Raw genomic sequence first — 16738 nt, 5'->3', positions numbered from 1 at the left:
TGGCAATAAAATGTGATGAAGCAACACAACTGTCATCAATAAAAATATGTGATGTTCATCCAACTAAAACTGATAGGGTAGTTTAATATTAATATTTCACATGTACATTATCTTTGTTTTTTTTAATATTCTGTAATGATTTAATATGAGCATAAAAAGTTTTAATCAACTTTGTTACTCAACATACAAAATAAAGTTACTGCCTTTTCCAAGTCGAATGTTCAGACTCCTTTTTCGACCCTTAATTGTTTAGACTGGTGAAAATCCCAGAACAGATCGAGCTAACTTAATATAAACATCTCTTAAATGTTTCTCATTTTGAGCAGTATTCATTCATATCGGAAACATGGTCAAAGGAATTTTTGGTGAGCCATTGCTTGGGTTATACACAGGAATGGGATCCACTACACCGACAGACAGGTTGTCATCTTCTAACTTTGCAGTCTTGAGGAAAAGTGATACATAAGCAGGTGCACCTTATTCTGACCCTGCCAAAAGTGCAAGTGGCTGGGTCTCAAATATAAAGTATCTGGTCCTCTTTGGTAATGGCAGATGGGGTTAGCTGGTGGTCAGACTTGCTTCTTTCAGACGCAGTCTCTCTTTCTGAAATATGCAGAAATATGCATCATTATGAAGTCCCATTTAGCTGCGCATGCATTATGTAGTATAAAGGAATAGTTCACCCAAAAATGAAAATTTGCTAAAAATGTACTTACCCTCAGGGTATTTAAGTTGTAGATTAGTTTGTTTCTACAGATTTGGAGAACTTTATCATTACATCTTGCTCACCAATGGATCCTCTGCAGTGAATGGGTGCCAACAGAATGAGAGTCTAAACAGCTGATAAAAACATCACAACAATCCACACGACTCCAGTCTATCAGTAAATGTCTTGTGACGTGAAAAGCTGTTTTTGTATGAAACAAATAAATTATTAAACCCTTTTAATTTGAAACTTTTAACCTTATGGATTATGGTCGAAAGCGACAGTTTAAAGTTAAAACGCCTTAATGATGGATTTGTTTCTTACAAACACGTAGCTTTTCACTTCACAGGACATTTACTGATGGACTGGAGTCATGTGGATTATTGTGATGTTTTTATCAGCTGTTTGGACTCTCATTCTGACGGCACCCATTCACTGCAGAGGATCCAATGGTGAGCAAGTGATGTAGTGCTAAATTTGTCCAAATCTGTTCTGATGAAGAAACTCATCTACATCTTGGATGGCCTGAGGGTCAGTAAATGTTCATTTTTGGGGGAACTATTCCTTTAACAAGTGTCTGGATTAAAAACCTGATTCATGAAAGTACAATAGCTACTAGTGTTTGAACCGCTTATCTATCTGCCACCCGCACATCAGCAAGGATGAAGGTAGACTCTTACCAGTCCATTTGCATGTGCCCTTCTGGTCTCAATATTCTTCTCTGCTGTCATGTTGCGCACTGACTGTTGGGCCTCTTTGATTCTGAAGTCAAAAAGAGCAGAGATTGTACTTTACTTAACCACAATGTTTCAATTCCAGCAGTTTTTTAATGCCGAAATTTACTAAAAACAACAACCGCCAGTTAAGAATTCACCATTACCTAAGTTATCACACTGTGTGGTTTTTGATGCTGTTAACTTCTCACCTCTGTTTGGATATGACCTTGTTCTCTTTCTTCCACCTGATCTTGAAATCACTGCAGAATTCAAACCAAAGTGTGAAAACATGGCCAGGCAAAATCTCTGGCTCTCCACAACGTGGCTTCAGTCCAAAGTACTCCACTAGGTCAGAGAAGCTGAGGAAGGAAAGTCATGAGGCAAAGCTGGAGATAATGCCAAAAATGTTTACAAAGTTTGCATTGTTTTGTAATATTTTGTACAAGAGTGATGTGCTACCTTTTACGTGCCGATATCACTTGATGCTCCACAGTAATTAGCTCTTTTTGCGCTGTAAAATGAAAAATTTATATCAACAATTCGCCAATTAGGACATTTGCATTTCGATTATATCATAATCAGCACCACAGTCAATATAAAGTGCCAATATCTCTTCTATTACTTCAGGATCTTCATTTGTCCTCTTTTACAGTGATAATGCACTGCTCTGTCAGTTATACTACAAATAGCATTATTGTCATATCATTCACAGCCTTTCTACAAGGGCTTCAAAGACAATGTTGAAACTCCTTTACTAAGAAGTCTCCTTCATTTCCAAAGTCTCTCTGATTCCTATCTCTACGTCTGTCTTCTGAACCTGACCAGCTATCTCGTACAGGTACGGAGTCACAGACACTTATCAGGTCCCCCAAAAGAGCACATGGAAGATATTCTTCATGACTGCAGGATGTGTTCCGTCTTATCTGTGTAGCGGAGACAATCAAATAATTGTAGTAGGAAGAATGTGAGGAAAGGAAAAACTTTGCTGCTATGTACATAACATAAACATGTATATAAATACATACATAAACTACAAACAGAATAAATCTTATTTATCTAGTTCACTACAGCTAGCGTTAGTTCACTCGTCTAGCTGAACTGTAGTAAATGACGACAAGTTTATGTCACCATTTATCTGCTTCTATGATCTGCAAAACAAAACAATCCTGTATACAATCTAAGCAAACTTTTGTACTCCTCTCCATCAATCATCTAGAGAGGCAGGTCGTCTCAGAGACCAACGAGACTTCATATCTGAACAAGGTAGACGAGAGGGATTGGCTGATGTGACAGAGCACATAAATAGAAGACTTAAAAACTTTGGATACAGATCCACTTCTAAAAGGTAATGTGGGCTAATCGCACGCATCTTAGCATAGCTCACCGTTGCCAATGAAAAAGTCAATTTTCTCCTTGAAGGGATGTACGTGCTCATGAGATGAGTTGGTACACACAGTTAGGACATCCTTTTCACAAACTGTATGAGACAAAAACAATAACATTGGGTTAGAGTAAAGTCCCTGACCAGGTCCAATTTGAAGAAGTCATTCATTGTAAAACAAAGTTTACATGAACTTTAACGCTATAAAATAAACAGTCCGTTTTTTTTCTGTTAGACCACCATGAGCGCTTACTTTTTATTCCAATAACCCAGATTTTGAAGTATAAATGCCACAATGAAGCTAGAAGAATATCTAAACTGTTATGTTCATTGCAGATGCCTTCTCACTAAGGTGATTTAAAATAAAGTGCACATTAATGGCAGTTACCTGGCAATGTTTTAAACATCAACATCTGGTATAGGACACTTCAAATGCCAAGAAAAAACATAAAACAGCAAATACAGTGAAAAACTTTCTAATCACAACACTAAACTGCTTATATGCTAATATTTAACCAATATGTTATTTTACAAATAATAAAAATGATTGATTTAGGCATTAATGGTGACCCTAATATTTTTTTTTTTGTTGAAAGAAATCAATACATTTACTCAGCAAGGATGCATTAAATTGATCAAAACTCACAGTAAAGATTTCTGAAACACCATGTGACAATAGCTGCTGAAAATTCAGATTTGCCATTACATGAATATATTAATTGTTTAAATATATTACAATAGAAAAGTTACTTTAAATTGTAATATTTCAAAATTGATATTTTATTATTAATGTTTTACTAGATTTTTGATCAAATAAATGTAGCCTTGTATTTCAAAATATATTATTGGTGAAACCAATACAATTTTTACTAAATCCATGTTTGTCACTCCACTATTGCCATATTCTAGGTGGGCGACGACTGCATTTTTTTTGGTTTACCAGGAATCAACCATCATTCACAACTTCACCTTAAGTTGCTTTTATCAAGCCATATAAAATCACAGCTACTGTGGTCAAAGCTATTAGCGCATCACTGATTACTTGCAGATGGAATGAAAGCGCTTTCTGCTGATAAAGCAAATTCTGTTAGTGCCTAATTACAACATCACTGCGGTGAATTATGCTGATTACATCTGTAAAAACAATGATTATAGTAAATTGATTTTGATTATGAGCGGTTAATGTGAAAATGTGTAACATGAGGGAATTTCCAAAGTCTAAAAACAAGTTGAGTGACAGCATTCTACTGTAGGTATGTTGATATTGTACTGTATATATCTTGACATATCAGCCTAATTGTGAGAAGTTAAGTAATGCCTTATTTTTCTAGTGCTATAAACAAATGACAATACAGTCATCATTTGTTCACCCTCACGTCATTCTAAACTTCTATGACTTTCGTACTTTGATGTTAAAACCTATTTCGCCTCTACAATTAAAGTCAACGAGGTCCAAAACAAGACTGGACCCCAGTGACTTTCACTGAATGAACCATTTTTCAAAATATCTTCTTTTGTGCTCCACAGAAGAAAGAATGTTTGCACTTTTTGTTTGCACTTGTTCCTAAACTACTGCTTCTAACCAATGAACAAGAAAACATAATCGAGCTAAAGCTCCACCTGTGACAGAGTCAGAGGTTATCAAATGTCTTTTTCTCTGGTTAAGATCCGTTTTGATGCACCTCTGATCGCATCCTCAGATAGTCATTGTGCCACCCGTGGACCTATGCAGCACTGTTTGTTCACCGTCCAATCAGAGGATCAGAGGAGCCAGTCTCCTGCCCCAGTCATAATACACCCTGATGGCAACCCAGGACTGTTGGACACGCTCCATCTGCATCTCACTCCAGATAAGGCTACACACACTACTGTTTTCATTAAGCATTTGTGTAAACTGTGAACAGGGCTGGCAATGACGAAGAAGTCGAGTGTCTTTCCCACAGCATTTCTATGAGAAATATCGATTCATTACAGTCTAGCTTGATTCGGTTCTCATATATGTCGTTTCCGCCAAGGTGGCTCACAGCTACATTCAGGTTTTCTCAACTGTGCACCGCAGTGAGCCAAACCACAATCACAAAGAGATCAAAAAGATGTCTCAAACGCAAACCAGATGAATCAGCTGTGGAGACTGAGAGCATTAGATGTGCTTCACAATGTTGTCATAATTGTCTCTGGAAAATAAAATCACAGGGACATTCCCTTTTTGTGTAGGCAAACAGTGACTAATTTGATTAGTGCAGCACTTTCTTTCTCCGCAAAATAACATCGCATACAAATGCGGTCACCTTGAGCAGCCAAAACCTCAGTGGGGTTGTAAATAATGCACCCAAGAAACCAAAAATCGAACAAACACAGCACAAAAACAAAAAAACAAAGACACGATTCTCTCGCAGTCATGAGGGGAGTTCAAACAGCAGGAAAAAAAAAAAAGGGAGAGCGCGATGGGCCAGATTTGGCAGTCTCTCCGTCGCCCGATAAGAAATGCTTGTTGAGAGGTAAAGAAAAGAATCTCTGACACACATCTGCAGGGCCACACTGAACTCGGACTGATACAGTGTAGCACGAGAACGGCAGTACATCTCTGTGCAGATAAAGCCCATCCCGCCAGCGATAAGCTGCTCTTCTCTCAGATTACATAAGCGCCAAAGCACTGTAGCCTTTGGCCTCTCCGACGGAGCTAAAGAATCACACAATGCCAGAAGCATCTGATGGGCAGGATTAAAGTCATATCTAAAAGGCGCCAGGGCAAAATCACACAGACTCCACTTCGTCTCCACAGACATGTGCATACGCAAACATGTCTGTATATTCCACCTGATCTAATGTGGTTTAATAATGAGTTGTTGCTAACAGATGCTGTAAAGTCCTCAGGATTCAGCTGGAGCCATGTTGCAGGATTGTAGCCATCCATCCGCTCAAACCAATGTTATCTTGCTTCTTTTGATGCTAGAGTAAATCAGTGGCACGCTAAAATCGCTAAAACCCTTCAGAGTGTTTTTGGTAATTCTTACCTGTCAGGTCTCTGTTCAGTTTCCTGAGATCCTTTGAGAGGTCATCAAACTTCACTTGAGAGGAAAGGAAAACATCTTGAGGTTCAGGCAAAGGAAAGATGCTCTTTTCTGTCCCAGCATTCTGAAGAGAGATTTAAGGGTCGGTGACATATTTGAGTGTCCATGATAAAGAAAAGACTTACAAATCTACATTAAAACATGTGTCACGTTTTTACCCCAGCATTCAAAAAAACCTTTTTAAAAGAAGCCTTTTATGCTCACCAAGGCTGGATTTATTTGATCAAAAATACAGTAAAAAGAGTAATATTGTGTAATATTATTATAACCTAAAATAACTGTTTTTATTTTCATATAGTTTAAAATGTAATTTATTCTTGTGATGGTAAAGCTGATTTTTCAGCAGCCATTACTCCAGTCTTCAGTGTCACATGATCCTTCAGAAATCAATATGCTGGCTTGATTGAGATCAAGAAACATTTCTTATTATTATCAATGTTGAAACGTTGTGCTGCTTAATACTTTTGTGGAATATTGTGGAATTATATTTTTTTATAATTTATACAAAAATTTCTTTTTTATAAAAGATTCTTTGATGAATAGAAAGATTCTTTGATGAATAGAAAGTTAAAAAAAAACAGCATTTATTTTAATTAGAAATATTTTATAATATTATAAATTGATCAATTTAATGTGTCATTTAATGCATAAAAAAAAAATCATATTTATCATGTAGGTTTCAAAAACCTTTAATACAATTTTTAGGAAAAAGTTAAATAAATTTAATAAAATAAAATAAAACAATTTTCTTCATTTTTATATCATTATGAGAGCACTTTTAAATTAGAAATGAAAAACATTGCATTTTAGCATATTCAAGTCATTGTATGAATTGCATTTTCATGTATCACAGAAAATAACCAATGAATTAATTAACAGAGAAATGAGTCATTGACCCTGAAAATAATGTGACCAGAAGTGTGCAGATCTGCACTGTGCGAAATAAAACATTGCATGTGAACAATTACATGTTCATGGTTTACCTTATCAAGGTGACGCAGATAGTAGGAAACAATGTAGTCCAACAGACTAATGTGATTTTCCTGTAGATTTATAAAGAATTGTGTCAAAATTGTACTTCACCTTGTACAAACCGCTAGGAAATAGAAAAAAACAAATTGCACTGAGGCTCTATCAAACACCTCAGTGTGTTTGTGTGTGCGGCTAGGGCATTCACAGTGTCAAACACGGGCTCATGAAATGGACAAAAAGGTTACCCTGCTCTTGACGTCTTTAAGCTTATGAAGAATCTCAAGCCCGAAGCCGTCGGCCTGTCCTCGAGCTCTGCTGCCTCCATTCATGTAGTTTCCCAGAGCAAGCACCAGTCCTATCACCTCCTTCACACTGTCTTTCTCCAACAGATACTAAAAAACATCACCATTTATTTGTGCATTTATCACTCTTCATAATGGAGATGTTGGAGACAAAGCAAGCACTTAGACCTCACTTGAATAAACGGCAGCTGCCTGAAGGGCTGTTTTTAACTGTTAAGAATGCCAGCATTGATACTTTATCAAATGTTTGATAGTATCTGAGGTCTGACCTCTTTGAAAAGTGCCTTTGTACCTTGCAGACATGAAGAATAATCTCGGTCTTGCGCTGTATGGAGGAAACGGCGTCAGTGAACTTCGACTGAAAAATTAAACAGTGAACTCGACTGGAGAACTCAGGGATCTGGGAGAGTTCATACAGGAACCTGTCAAGGAAAAGCAATGAACATCTGTCAACCTAAAGTGCGTAGTGTTGAAAACACTACTCTGTCTTCGTCTGTCCTCAAATGAAGGAACCTTAGAGAAGTATACATTGCAAAAAAGTGCCCTTGTAAGTGACAAGTGACGTATCACTAGTCGCTAGTTGCATGAAAAAGTGAGTTATCTGGTGTGTTTCTGGAATATCTCACTGTTCAGGCTTGTCCAGTAGTTTGATCTGCTCCTCGTCTGAGGTTTCATAGAGTTTCTTAATCTTCTCTAACTCCTCAGGCTGAGCTCTCTGGGAGAAACAGAACAGACGCATTCATATGACAACTGACCAATGATGCACACATAAACTTATGAAACCACACAGGAACTATCAATTATTTAGTTATGTTGGAACTGAAACTAGTATTTATGTGTATTTTCTGGAGTGATTTTGTTGAGAAATGTGAGTTGAATGGATTTAAATACAGTAAAATAGTTCAGTACAGTAAAAACTTCATTATTTGAAATATTTAAAGGAATATCCAACAAGTTAAGGTCAATTTAATCTCAGCATTGTAGCTTTTTTTTTTTTTTTTTTTATAAATAAGCAGAAATCTGTGTTACAGTGCGACATTACTGATGGAAGTGAATGGGGTCAATCCGTAAACATTAAAATATTCACTCTTTCAACAGTATAGCCACAAGATGTAAACAAAAGGTGTGCTACTGTGATTTTAAGGTGGAAAAATGTGTACTGACCTTTCTGTTTAAAATTCTATACAATTGATGAAAATGCATCATAAACCCTAATATCACAGTAAAAACACATTAGAATAATTCATGTGCTTTATATAAAATAATAATCTCCACATTTCTGCTTTTAAATCTTCCAAACATTGGCCTCAGTCACTTTCATCGTAACCTCCATTCTTGCTATTTTTAAACAACAACAATAAAAAAGAGAAAACATGCAAGGGGTGCAGGATATGTAGAACTTTGTGAATGATGAATGTTCAAATTTTGTGCAAAACTGCTGTTTTGGACACAGGGATTCAGTGTATTGGCCTGTACATAAGTAAATTTCCAGTGTGGCAGGATACTTACATTTTCATATAGGGCTTCAATAGCATCCAAGTCAACCACAGAATTGTCCAGAGTCAAAACAGCTGTGTAGAGAAGAAGTATTAGTCTCTAGACAAGAAGACTGATTAGTTAATGGACATGTGTGTGTCATGGATGTGATAAGTGAATGTAAAAGTGGCTAAATATGTATTTGAGAGCTTTTTTTCCTGAAGGAATTCACTGCTCAATTTACTAAAGTCATCAAAAACATCTGCCTGTCTCACTCTGTTAAGCCAAGCTGTGATCACTTCAAGATTTTCAATGGGAAAAGTATACGTTTAGTAAGTAGGACAGATGTACACGCCATATTGTGGAGAACCCAAAGAGTATTTCTAGCGGTAAACCACAAGACAAGTTTATTTAACAAACATACAGTCAATTTATTCCTAATAAGAGCTGGAGCCAATCACATTGTTGCAAGATATGTCTCTATATATACAGAATCATTTCAACATCACGTCTTAGCTTGGCTTTCGCCATCCAGGCCACACAAATATGTATAATTTTAACATGTCTGTTTATTATTAGTGGAGGAAAAATGAGTCTGGATAGAATAAAAAGACACTCTGCTGAGCTGGTGGTCGAGTATTTCTTAGCATATATGAGCATATATACAGTGTGATTTACCTTGCTGGATGTCCTTCATCTCCAGATGGAGACTTGAGATTAAGATGCCCACGGCATGAGAGCGCTTGCCATCCAGTAATTTAATGACCTAAAATCCACATCCACAAGACAAAACCCACCACAGAATAGCATTTACTTCTAAATGACTTAGATCATACGTTAAGCGCATTCTGCTTACTCTACCGTATGAATACAAGGTCGCAAAGACTCATGCTAGTATTATGCAAAATTGGAATGAATGAATAACAAAAGAACCTTTGGGAAATTCCAAACTTTCATTATAAAATCCGCCTGCCAAAGGTAACAATGGCATGATCGCATTTCATAAACAGGTTAATTTATTTCAAATTATTCCCATTTCCTATATAATTACATCAATTTCAAAGGCATTTGTGGGATCCTGATATTACACATAAGCATTTATATAAAAAATTGCAGATTCTATCAAGTGACAGCACCTGATAAATTATGTTTCTGTTTACAGAAACGTAATTATCAGAGGTGAATGCATGAATGCATCATGTATGCTAGTGTTCCAGTAATATATATATATATATATATATATATAAAATTCGGAAGTGTTGAAAACTACTCCACCTAGTGGACACTTCTCAAATCTGTACTTAGAGCAATGAATTACATTACATTACATTATGCATTTGGGCAGACACTTTTATCTTAAAGTGCATGTGCATTTTTTAAATTAGTTCAATCAAATCAACAACCTCGCATTTGCTATATAAATATGAGACGCATCCTCTCTATGTCATATTTTTCTCATCTTCAGGCAAGAGTGGTACCTTCCTGGCTTTGGTTTTCTTCTCATAAGCTTCAGATAGGGGCTTTCTTTTGGTGGGCGATGTGGCTTTAGCAAACAGTTCCGCAAACTCATTGGTGTTTATTATCTCTGGCTCTTCCAGGGAACTCCATAGCATATTGTTCCTTAGAAAAGACAAACAGATGACGAGAGATTTTATGTTTTCTGAATATTTGACGTTTTTAACAGTTTCTGCTCACTTTAAGGTTTATCGAGATTGAATCTTAACACATCAAAGTCATAAAACAGGCCACGACCAAAGCATTTCCTAATACTGGCATCTGTAAAAACCAAAGTTACATGAGTTATTTACTGTTGCTGGGTAACCATGCCTAAAAGCAGGAAAAGGAAAATCAACAGGGGCTCAATGTGAGTAATCTGATTTGCAAAATTTTCTCTCCCATAAAAATAATTAAGGAGCCAGGACGACGGCGCACAGCTAAGCTTGACTGGGTTCGGCTTTGGCTTGACAAAATGCTCACGGAGAGAGCAGAAAGCTTTCATGAGGAGTCAAATAACATTGCAACAGCACAGAGGTGGCCGGGGAGCCGAATCCCACAGAAATCCACACCGCCACTAGAGGTCCTGGAAAGACTGCCGCTCGGCCTGTGGCTGGCCCCTCACGCAGACAAATGTCTGCAGTGGTCTGTCTTAAACTTCCCATGAGGTCTGACGAGGGGAGAGTTGAAAATGTCAGCGTCACTTGTGGACATACATTGTGTGTTTGAGGAATGTTATGAGTGATGAACAATGGAAATGTTTATATGGAATACAGGTAGAGTGGGATGGTTTTATATTTAGTTTAGAGTGGTTAAGAGCCATTTAAAAGCGTGGCCAGTGTTGTTATTGTTAACTAAAACTCTCAAAAATTTGTTTTGCTAATTGAAATAAAATTGAAATAAAGTAAAATATAAATATTAGACGAAAAACTTAAGAGACTTTAAAAAAATTTGATATGTTTTTTTGGCAACTAACTGAAATAAAATAAGTTTACACTGAAGTATAAAAGTTACTCAGACTAAAACTGAAATAAAAGAAAATTGAAGCTATATAAAAATATTTAGCTATATAAAGCTATATAAAAATATATATTAAAAAATGTATAAATGACAAAAGCAAATGTCAAAATTTCTAAAAAATAAAATTAAAATGAAAACTGAAAATATAACAATAAAAGCTAATAGAAAATATTTTAAAAAACACTATAATACTGTATTAATAATATTAAATGATTACATATTGTGTCAGTGGCTAAGCACTTTGTCATGATATCATGATATGATATCTTAAAACAATACGAGTGATGAATGATCAAAAGTGTCTCTTTTACCTGTATTCAGTATATAATAATACAACTGACATATTTGTGTTTGGGTTAATGACATATAAGTGTAACCATGATAAAGAAAAGAAAAAATCTTTTAAAAATCTACTTTTAAAATTGATCTGATATTTTTGATCTTGACACAGAGTCATGAGGGGGGCCTTCTTGAACATATAATTTCCTGTTTTATGGCTTTTTTTCGCACCATGACTCTGCAGATCAAGTAGATTTGTTAAAATATTATTTACTTATTTGAACAAGACATAAAATTAATTCATCCTTTGAATTTTTTCGGTATATATCAAAAAAATAAACAAAAATAAATTAGGCAAAAAAAAAAATAACATTAAAAAAAACGGACTGCTATGTTATTGACCATCGCCAATTAAAATATGATGCAAGGTGATAGGATATACCTGTCATCTTGAATCTGTATCCGTGTCCAGTACAGCGGTTTCATTGGACGAACCGGCTCCACTGACGGCTTGCGAAGAGGATTGTCTTCCGCTTTACTGAGGAAGATACCAACTCCAGGAGGAGGGGGAGGGGGCACAGAGTGGAGGACAGGTGGTGGCGGCGGTGGTGGTGGCACACCACATCCTGTCATTGGTGGAGGTGGTGGAGGAGGCACACTTCCTGGCCTCTCTAGTGGCTGAGCAGGAAGTGGAGGTACATTAGGAATACAAGGAGGAGGAGGAGGAGGAGGAGGAGGAGGAGGTGGAGGGGGTGGAGTATTGTTGCTATCCATCTGTAACTGAAGTGATACAGGTGGGGGTGCTGGAGGAGAATCTGTCTTTTGTTTGCCAGTTAAGTTTTTTGTTGAGTTGAGGTCAGCATTTTTAGGCAGGGAGCCAAAACCCCTGCTCTGGGTTTCCTTGGCCTCCTCAGGCTTGTTGACGGTCTCTCTTTCTGTCTGAATACACACAGAGCGGAAGACCCGTAGCTTGATGTTGTCTTCAGTGGACACAGCAACATCTCTGTGATTTCCGTCTCTTTCTTTGTCTCTCTCTCTTTGTAAGCTGGCGATGGTTGTCCCTAGCCTGGACAGATCTTCTTCGTTCTTCTTTTGTAACCGGAAGAGCTCAAGTTTGAAGTCAGCCTGCATTAAAAAGTCCAAACATCAACATACAGTACATTAAAAAAAATTTCCCCAGAGAATGCATGAACTGATAAAAAAACTAAAACATTTGTATAACATTTATAATGTACAACATTTGAAGTGTCTTTATATTTGCTTTATATTTTAAACCTTTGTTTTTGTGAGCTTCTCACCTGTAACTTCTCCACCTCTTCATTACATTCCCTTTTTAGCTGCAGAAGAGCTGCCTGATGCTCTGAGAACATAAAACAAAGACATGACTAAATCACAAAACCCATTGAATAGTTCTAGAAACTCGATAAATCAAAGCTCTACCATATAATATATGTAAATATATAGAATAAGATGTATGTATACACTATACCACTCAAAAATTTGGGGATGGTAAGATTTTTAAACATTTTTGAAAGACATCTCTTATGTTCATTAAGGCTGCATTTATTTGATCAAAAATACGGTAAAACAGTAACACTGTGAATTATTATTTACAATAAAAAATGTTTTCTATTTTAAGAATTAATTTCTGAGATGGCAAAGCTGTATTTTCAGCAGCCACTTCTCCAGTCTTCAGTGCCATAAATAATAAATATTGAAAACAGTGCTGCTTAATATGTTTATGGAGCCATTTAAAAAATCAATTGAATGCATCCTTGCTGAAAAATATCTTACTCTATCATAAATGGGATGAAGAATTGGATATCCAATAAATGTTGCAGATGTAAAATTTCCAATAGATGGCAGTGGTGGGACTGTTATAAATGGATGATCACTGCCTTGTCTAGAGAACCATGGGAAAACTGTCTGACTTTCATGTATGAGAACTAATTTCCATAAGTATAATCATACCAAGACATATGACAACACCATTCTGACTGTGTGTGCTTCTTAGGTGTGGCTGTGGACTCCACACCCTTTAAATCTATAAGACACTGCAATATGGTCAATGGAGCTGACGTTCAATAAGGGTGATTATAAAACTATATAGTATTGAATGTACACATTTATGTAATTTTCAATGGCGTAAGATTAGTGACTGTTACTGAGAAAACATATAGTCTTACAAATAACAAATAGTGTGACATTGAGTCATTTCATCTGTAGAACAGTCCTCTAGGAACACATTTAGGGTGGAGGTGTATTGGAATTTGTTTGGACAGTGTTGTGTCATTAGATACTAAGGCAAATATTGGAATCAGAGCAAACATTTACACTTACTGGTGTTGTTTCTGACTACACAATAAGCCCTTACCTGCTTCAGTGTATTTTAGACCAATCTTTTCCTCTTCGTCTTTGGGTTTTGGTGGAGGCCAAACAGTCTGAAGTCGCTTTGGGGTGTGCTCCTCACTCACCTCAGCCTATAAGACAAAAAAAACAGCCACAATTAATGTGCATTGTACCATTGAAATATGTTGAAGTAAAGAGCCTATTCAAATAAAATAACTAAAATGATTACATTTCATAGGTGCACATAAAATAAGGTTTTTCACATGTATTGATACTGAGATGCTACCATCAAATGCAATCATCTGTTCACTTCATACTTTGGAATCAGTTGTTTCTTTGTTGTCTGGAGACTTGCTTGAGCTCCTATCAAAGAAGGCTTTGAGGACGTCTTTGTCCCTGTTGATCTTCCTCTTCACAGTGTCCAGGTCCATGCGATTTGAAGTGTCCTTTTTGGCAGATTTAACTGTGAAGAAAGCCTTCAATGCACCTAAGGCCGTCTCTGCATTTGTAGATTTGTTTGTTTCCTCAGACTGGAGAACGGCCGGCTCCTCTACAGTTGTTTCAGGCTTTTCTGCAGGGTCCTGACTGATTGGAGACAGTGGGGGGCTTGTCATGCTCTCTTGCTTTCTCTTCCCTTCCCCCTTGCTGAGGAATTGGGTAAGCTGTTCTAGGAAGTCTCCCTTGACTTCTTTCTTGTTAGACTGATCGGTAAAAAGTCCTCTTTTGGCAGGGCTTTGGGGTTGCTCTGGAGTGTCCTTGTCCTCAAGGGCTTCTTTCTTGGGGCTGAGCAGCCCGGTGAAGAGGGACGACAGTTGGATGGGTTTTTCTTTTACTGCTTTGGGGGTTTGGTCAGTTGTGGTCTTCTCAGTGGAAGATGAATCTGTATCTAACATAGTCTCTTCTTGTATTATTTCTTCTTCGTTCTCTTCAGTCATTTCTTCTTCTGTATGCACTTTTATCACCTGTTCCTCCAGCTGGATGGTCAACGGTTCTGGTTCTGAATGATCTATCTCAGATAAACTGTGTTCTTCAGTTTCACAGAGGCCAAAACCTTCTGAAATCTCACCTCCAGTCTCAGAATGATTCATTTGGTTCATCTGACTTGTGGTAGGTGGATGGACCTCCACAAAATTGCTGTCTGATTCTGCACTGCTTCTATTGAATGTAGCTTGACCAACAGCAGTCTCATCTCTCAACTGGATCTTTTCAGTATCAACACATGATCCTGCAGAAAGATCTTCAACACGTGTAAGGGTGATGACTACAGTTCTGGTGTTCGCAGGTGAGTTTGAAGAAAGAACCTTTTTATCGGTGAAACTATGAATTTCACAATGTGTTAATGTGGTCTGAATGTCCATGTTTGTGGATGTCTGGTGGTCGTTAATCAGAGTTTGTTCATTTGCACCGGTTTTGGTTACCTCTGGAACAACTGCAGAGTTTTGATGATTTCCATCAGACTCTATTTTGCTCTTAGCAGCAGATACTTCCTGCTGACTTTGCACTGAAAAGTCATTACTGTTATTTGTGGATGAATGCAAAGACTCTGCTATTAAAAATTCAGTCAGATTGTTTCTGTCAGAGGGAATATTTGTACTTTTAGTGTCTGTGAGAACGTCCTGACAGACTCTGTCTTTCAATGGTTCTTTCTCAGTGTTCTCTCTGAACATGTTCATTGTTTCTTTGCTGCTGCTGTTGGTTTCCTCTGTGTGGCCTTCTTCTCTCTTATTTAGCTCCTCATTGCTGACATTACCTGATTCCATAACAACAGTCTCATTTTCAGATATGTCCTGCTTGAGTCTGTTTTTGCTCATATCCTTATCATTGCTTTTTGAAACAAACTCTTCATCACTATATAAAGATCCTTCTCTGAAATCAGGTTCTTTATTATCCACTGTAATGAGTGCTGGGTTCCCACGTTGTTTGTCCAGTCTATTAGCACTGTCACCAGCTGAGACCTCGCTAAATGATTTAGACGGTGTGTCAGCTTGACCATCTGTTACATCCTGGTCAGTCTGGCATGCTCCTGATATTTTATTGTAATTATCTCTAGGGTGGTCAACATTCAGGTCCAAGTCCACTTCCTCCTTTTCTGAAGAAAAATCAATTTCATCAGTTTCATTAACATTCTGATGCTCTGATATGTTGACATGGTCCCTTGTTCCGTCTTCCTCAGCATTTTTTTGTGAAGTCTGAACAGTTATATCAAAATCATCCCCTTGATCATCGAAACCATCCTGCCTTTGAATGCATTTTTGTTGATCATTAACATCTCCTTTCTCACTCAAAAAATGAAAAGAAGTCACATTTGGACTCTCCTCAGTCGAGGTTTGGAGTTCATGCTTTTCATGGTGAGTAAAAAAGTTTGTTAATTTGTCCAAAAATGAATTGCTGGGCTTACTCTCCATTTCCTTCCGGTACAGTCTACTGCCTCTTTAAGACCAGATTCAAACAACAAGTGAATAAAACAGGAAGCAAAGTCAAAATTCAAATCCCCAGAGTTAAAACTGAAGTGTCCATGTTTGCCGTTACAAAAAGTCCAGGTTCTTTCCATTAGCCTTCCCAAGTCTGAATTTCCGGTCCTTGTGCTGACAAATTATGAATAAGTTCCATATATTATCTTTTACTGTTTTGAAATCCTGTTCTGTTTTAATAAAATAATTTGAGTCTAGGTCTAGAGTGTAATATGTTGTCCTTACATGAAGTTTCCAGAATTACGGACGCCAGGAAAATGTCCATTAAAAAGCAGAGATGCTGTTCTCAGGCTCTCATTACAGGAGGAAAAAAACCCATTCCACAACGACATTCTAAATAGTGCCAGCATGCAGCTTGGTCCTTTTATCCCATCTTTACATTCTTTTTGGCTTCTTCATTCTTTTCCATCTTGGATTTTGTAATGTTTACTTGATTTTAATCCACAGTTCGCAACAAGAACGCATACACCAACACATGCAATACACATATAGGCAGTAAGT

General features: G+C 37.1%; 1 protein-coding gene across 1 annotated transcript; it reads right to left on the bottom strand.

Annotated features, from left to right (window-relative positions):
- Nucleotides 1–466: 466 nt before the first annotated feature.
- On the bottom strand, nt 467–14897 carry fmn1 (formin 1). Its single transcript, XM_058756843.1, has 17 exons — nt 14084–14897; nt 13792–13897; nt 12716–12777; nt 11860–12542; nt 10103–10244; nt 9303–9390; nt 8658–8719; nt 7775–7863; nt 7441–7570; nt 7092–7238; nt 6858–6917; nt 5818–5938; nt 2807–2899; nt 1882–1933; nt 1632–1781; nt 1387–1468; nt 467–603 (listed from the first exon to the last, which is right to left on the bottom strand). Exons 1-17 carry the CDS (start codon nt 14861–14863, stop codon nt 559–561), a joined length of 2892 nt encoding a protein of 963 aa, XP_058612826.1. The 5' UTR covers nt 14864–14897; the 3' UTR covers nt 467–558.
- Between the last annotated feature and the right edge of the window lie 1841 nt (nt 14898–16738).

The sequence above is a fragment of the Onychostoma macrolepis genome, chromosome 20 (assembly GCF_012432095.1).
Source record: "Onychostoma macrolepis isolate SWU-2019 chromosome 20, ASM1243209v1, whole genome shotgun sequence".
Lineage (NCBI taxonomy): Eukaryota > Metazoa > Chordata > Actinopteri > Cypriniformes > Cyprinidae > Onychostoma > Onychostoma macrolepis.
Note: the sequence above shows the minus strand (reverse complement) of the source record. Positions and strands in the feature narration are given on the sequence as shown.